The sequence below is a fragment of the Neofelis nebulosa genome, chromosome 7 (genome assembly GCF_028018385.1).
Source record: "Neofelis nebulosa isolate mNeoNeb1 chromosome 7, mNeoNeb1.pri, whole genome shotgun sequence".
Taxonomy (NCBI): Eukaryota; Metazoa; Chordata; class Mammalia; order Carnivora; family Felidae; genus Neofelis; species Neofelis nebulosa.
The window spans coordinates 120,692,534-120,698,533 of NC_080788.1; the positions used below are offsets into that span (position 1 = coordinate 120,692,534).

The 6,000-nt window shown below is 55.9% G+C and overlaps 1 protein-coding gene across 3 annotated transcripts in view; it reads right to left on the reverse strand.

The window, feature by feature from the left end:
- LTBP2 (latent transforming growth factor beta binding protein 2) overlaps positions 1 to 5,694 on the reverse strand; it is a 106,308-nt gene extending 100,614 nt beyond the window's left edge. Inside the window, exon 1 of one of the 3 annotated variants that reach the window (XM_058739665.1) lies at positions 4,499 to 5,675. In XM_058739665.1, the coding sequence (XP_058595648.1) occupies positions 4,499 to 4,992 (494 nt within the window). In that variant the 5' untranslated portion in view covers positions 4,993 to 5,675. Of the gene's footprint in view, positions 1 to 4,498 lie in introns of all 3 variants that reach the window. The other 2 variants (XM_058739664.1, XM_058739666.1) reach the window with 2 other exon arrangements.
- Positions 5,695 to 6,000: the final 306 nt, after the last annotated feature.

Consider the following 6,000-nt stretch of genomic DNA (forward strand, 5'->3'; position numbering starts at 1 on the left):
ATTCCTCTTTGTGTCTAACACAATGCCTGACACCTGGTATACATTTAATACTTCTTTGTTCCACTTAATCCACTGTTTCCCAAATAACGGGAGCCACACCCAGAGTAGGAAAGGGGTTTTAGGTTTCCACAATCATAGCATTCGACAATGCAAGAGATTCCCTTTTCAGTGATCTTTCTAGCCTGATTAGATGAGTGAAAAAAAAAAAATCTGCCTGAGGTTAGGTCTCCACGCCAGGTCCTTCCCCTAACATTTCCCAGTCCCCCCTTTCAATAGGAAGCATACCACAGGGGCGAGCTTCCTAAGATAACGGTGTCTGACTAGAATTTGAGAACATTTCATTATTTCAATTCTCCCGCAATTACCTTCCTTTTATGACAAGTGGTACTATTTTCGGCTCAACAAGAGTGATACAAAGTGTCCTCGAAAAATGAATTTATTTATGTAGAAAAATGAGCCAAGCACTATTTGCAATCGCAAAAAAAGGTAAGTCATCTAAAGGGTCAAAAACAGGAGGGTGGATAAACTGGTATATTCAGACAATGGCATAATAAACCACAGTTAAACTGAATAAACGTGAGCTGAATATACTAACCTGGTTAAACTTAAAAATCTAATGAGGAAGGGAGAAAGCAAAGTGTAGGAGGATAATACAGTATGGTATCACTTATCTAAGTTTAAAGATATGCAAAACAATACTGTGTATTTTACGGAGCCGTGCATTTGTAGTAATTGTGTAAAAACATACATTGGAATCATGAATGAACTCAGGGTAGTGGTTAAAACTCTGGGCAGAGAGAGAGAGAGTGAGAGAGAGAAATTTATAGAGGAATTTTCAACTGAAAAAAATCAGAAGCAAGATGTGCCAAAATCTTAAGGTTTGAACAATCTGGATTGTTAGGCATATTATTTCCAATACCTTTTTGTATGTTTGTACAAAACTTCATATTATAAAATACTTTAAAATTGATAAAATACAAAATCCTGCTATTTTAACAGTATATAAATTCAAAGGAAAATAATAGAAGAGGGAAAAGATCAAGGAAAATATTATGAAAGTGTTTGGCTGTGAGGCTAGTTCAAGATATACTGCCTATTTTGAGACAATGGCTTTAAAAGTCCCCTGTAGGGGTGCCTGGGTGGCTCAGTTGGTTAAGCGACAGACTTGGGCTCAGGTCATGATCTCACCGTTAGTGAGTCTGAGGACTCTGTGCTGACAGCTCAGAGCCTGGAGCCTGCTTCAGATTCTGTGTCTCCCTCTTTCTCTGCCCTTCCCCTGCTCGTGCTCTGTCTGTCTCTCTCAAAAATAAACATCAAAAAAATTTTTTAAGTCCCATGTAGACCATAAATTTCATTATTAGTGCAGGATCTTTCGGCCATGGTTACAATGTATCTCACACACCTAGCATTGTGCCTCTGTGCCTCGCACATGCTTACTAAATCATCCTTGTGTGCAATAAATTCCCACTACATGCCAGTTTCGTGAGGACACGGGCTGTGCCCGCCACTGCTGTTATCTCCATGATCCAGCACAGCGCCTGGCATACAGGCAGCACCTGGCATACAGGAGGCTTTTCTTTTTTAAATTTTTTTTTCCAACGTATTGGGACAGAGAGAGACAGAGCATGAAGGGAAGGGGGGGGGAGGGGCAGAGAGAGAGGGAGACACAGAATCGGAAACAGGCTCCAGGTTCCGAGCCATCAGCCCAGAGCCTGACGCGGGGCTCGAACTCACGGACCGCGAGATCATGACCTGGCGGAAGTCGGACGCTTAACCGACTGCGCCACCCAGGCGCCCCACAGGAGGCTTTTCAAATACTTGTTGAAAGAATAAAGAATCCGGGAAGTAGTAACGCAGTTCCAAGCTCCACCAGAAGGTGGCACTTGGTCCTTGGCCCTGAGCAACCCACTAGGCGATTGCCAGAGAGGTCAGCCTGGCCAGAAGCCATTAGCCAGAATGGGCCTGCGTAGAGGAAGCAGATGGACAAGACTGCCACTCAGCCCTCCCCAGCTGATTTGGAGCGGTTGTGTGGACTGCCAGATGAACTCACCCTTTATCAGAGCTGCAGAAGACTACCTGGGGGAGAAGCCGAACCCCCAGATACACAACTTGTGATACCTTGTGTGCGCCTGTGTATGATAGGTGCCTACGGGTGGCACCCTGTCCATGTCCTTACACGCCTGTGCACATATACCGGCTCTATTGTGGTGACAATCTGCTTTGCACATCTTCACCTCATTTCACAACTTCTTTTTTTTTTTTTAATTTTTTTTTTTAATGTTTATTTAATTTTGAGACAGAGAGAGACAGAGCATGAACGGGGGAGGGTCAGAGAGAGGGAGACACAGAATCCGAAACAGGCTCCAGGCTCTGAGCTGTCAGCACAGAGCCCGACGCGGGGCTTGAACTCACGGACCGCGAGATCGTGACCTGAGCCGAAGTCGGCCGCTCAACCGACTGAGCCACCCAGGCGCCCCTCATTTCACAACTTCTAATAGTGCACCCTTCCACTCCCACCCTGCACTATCCTACCTTCCCCCCCCAACTTCCACCTAAATGCCAATGAATAAGTTCCCCCATGATCTGGCCCAACCTATGGCTCCAGCATCACTCCTATGGCTTCCCTACACCAGGGTGCCCGCTTGTTCCCAGGCCAGTGCCAATAGTGAAAGGGCCTTGTCCTCTGGCACTGCTACACCTCTGGACCCCACTCCTGCCGCCTCCCCTCTGCTTCCCCACAAACTGTCCATTGACCCCCAGGGACTGCAGCTCACAGGGCTGCCTTCTCCTCCGAGCTCCTCAGCCATAGCTGTCCCATTTCTTTATGCTTTAACATGAACTTTCCGTTACTAGAAAGCACATTCACTGGCACATATCTGTTCATCTCTCTAACTCCCTCTCTCTAACTTTTAAGTAATTGAGTTGCTTTCCCTGCAGGAACAATGCCTTTGTCACTGGGCTGCCATCTCCTATCCCCTGCTCTGCACACTAGCTCTTAGGAAGCATGTATCAACTTGCACACATCCCGAAAGGAAAAAACTGAAACACGTGGGTGCTCCATTAACCCTTGTTGGCTGATCCTGGGTGTGAGCAACTTGGCAGTGCGTGGGTGTACTCTCGGCCTGCTTGAAGCTGGGCCTTCCGTGGGCAGCAGGGACTTCATCCCCTCATTCAACAGATACTCAATGAGCATCAATTATATGCAGGCACTGTTCTAGGCACTGGTAATATAGCAATGAACAAAACAAAGCCTCTGTTTTCATAGAATTTACATTAGTGCGGGCTGGGAGACCAAACCATAAATGCGGAAACAGAAACAGGTAAAGCAGAGTGAAGGGAGAGAGGGTGGGGCAGGAGTAATCAGAGACCTGTCTGAGCAGAGATCTGAACGAAGGGAGGCAATCCTGCTGAAGTGGGAAGAGTGCAGCAGCCAAGGAAAACCCGGGGTGGAAGGCCATGAGGCACACGGTCCTCCAGGATAAAACTGAGGGTACAAGTGTCCTTACTGTGCACTGGGACTGAAACCAACTGGTATATTGGGCCCAGGCCATAAAGCCAGAGCCCTTCCCAGCCTCCCTCATCCTGCCCCCAACCAGCCGCTCACTGCCCAGGGCTCCCGTGTCCTCTATTCTAGAGACACCTGTCATACCCAGACAAGGCCAGTGCCCCTCAGCCATGAGGATCCCAGCTGGGATGAGGGTTGCCTGGGACGCTCCCGACGCTGCGAGGGCGCCCCCAGCGGGCAGCAGGGATGCCCGGGGAGAGGGGAAAAAAGCAACTCGCAAGGTTGGGGAGAGACTTAGTCCTGTAGATTGCACGAGTCGTGCTGACACGTAGCTGCACAGACGAGCACACAGACCCATTCTCCCACGTACCTACTGTACGCCAGCTCGAGCGGGTACAGGCTTCGAACCCAAAGTGCCCTTGAGCCCCTGCCCCCTCCCACGTCCAGCCACGCGAGGGCCCAGGCAGACCTGCGTCCCAACTGTATATACACTTATAGCCTAGTTGAGGCGTCGCTGCCAGCTCCGTTCCCGGAGATGCATCTGCCTTGGCATTCTGGAGCCCCGACCTCCTCTACCTACCTGCGCTCTGAGCCCGCTCGACCGCTCTCGGGTCTCAGGCGCCTGGAACGCCCACCCCGCTGCCCCTTCGGGGCTCCCTTTTGGTTCCCGGCAGCGCTGCGGGAGTCTGCGGGCACCAGTTAGCGGAGGGCAGGCGAATGCACCCGCGCCTTGCGAAAGGATCTAACGTCAGGTCTCGGCGAGCTGGCACGAAAGGGTGAGGATGGTGTTTCTCTCTGCCCTCAACTCTTCGAAAGTGGGGCGGATCTCCGAGCCTCAGCTTCGGGACCCCGGTGCTGTATGCTTGCAGTCCTGAGGCCAGAAGAACCAAGGGCACGAGCCCGGGGCCCTCTCTCCTCTCGCCTGCCCATCCCTCCACTAATGAGCACACGGAGACCCGCCCTCGCTTCCCCCGACCCCTCTGCAGTGCTCACCCCGTAAGTCGCCCTCGCGGCGGGGTTGGGGGCGCAGACCCGGGCCGCTGCGGGGTTCCGAGGCGCGGGAGAGCCGGGGCGGCCCGGGCGCGGACTGCGGGCTGCTGCTGGCCCAGGGGACTGCTTCTCCAGGTCTGCGCAGGTGGCTGGGCTCGGCGCGGCTGCTGCGCGCGGGGCGGCCTCCTGGCCAGCGCGTTGGCGGGCCTCCGGGCGCTCCCCCAGCCGAGTTGGGCCCGCTCCGTGGGCGGCAAGCCCGGGACGGGCGCGTCCTGCTCTCGGAACAGACTGTACACCTTGGCCGCAGCCGCGGCGGGGTGACTGCCCCCGGGGCGCCGCAGCCGGTTCGCCTCCCTGCCAGCCGGCTCGTATCTTCCCACCGGGTCCCTCTGAGCGTGACCCATGCCCACGAAGAGAGCCAGGGTGAGGGCCAGGAGGCTCCCGCAGGGGTTCCGCAGGGCGCGCCCGGTGCAGCGGTGGGTGGTCGGGGGCCTCATGGCTCCGGGGGCGACTGGAGAGCGGTGAGCGCGGGGAACAGCCCCGGGGGCTTGCGGCGCCTGCGCTCCGCTCCCCTGCCGGCGGCCCGCTACTCCTGGTCTAGGGGCTCCGAGCCAGCCTTCCCCGGGCGAGGGCTGGGCGGCGTGAGCGCTCCGGGGCTGGGCGCCCCGAGCCTGGCGTCCGCTCGTCTCCAGCCGGGTGCGCACCGCCGCTGCACTTTTCGCGCCTTCTCCCGGTCTCTGCGGCCTTCTGAAGGGGAGACGGACGCTTTTATTTTTGGAAACTTCCCCCTGTTTTTTCGTCTCTTTTATCTACATCATGCCCCCTCCTCGGAGGGACAGCTCAGCCCCCTCATTACGGGAGAGGGAGAGAGGAATTCCAGCAACACCCACTTTGGCACAGGGACGCGAGCGGGCGGCGAGGGGGGTTAACCCGTGAGGAGCTGGGGGCAGCGCAGAGCTGACCCGACGGCTGGCGGGGGAGACGACGCCTGCCGGGACGGGGGCACCTGGTCACCTTTCTCTCGTGCTGGGCAAGCTCGAACTGCTGACCTGTGCGCATTTATGTCCTGCCCCCGCGCTCGGGGACAAACTCCCGGTTGGGTGACCCAGGCTGCGGCCTCGAAGGTCTGAAGGAGGCCAGGAGAGGTATTAAGAACGGCGTGACAAGAGACTGGCCCGGCGGGACCGCCGTCCGGCCCCTTCGCTTCCCGCCCCGGCCAGTGGGGGCGCCCTCTGCGGGATCGGCTAGCCTGCGGCGGGGGCGGGGCAGCGCGGGGCAGCGCACGGAGCTCGCCTCCCCCTCCGCGCGGCAGGACGCGTGAGCGCTGGAAGGTCGCCTGGGGCGCGCGCCCTGCCTGGGGCGCGCGCCCTCTAGTGGAGCTGGCTGCGTCCTCCGCCACCTTGCAGCCGCTGCCGGCCGCCTTCGCTCCTAGGTCTTAATCCTTTTCCTGTTGCGTCAGGGTCCAGACTAGGCCTGAGGCGGCGATGGCGGATCCTGGAAGAGAT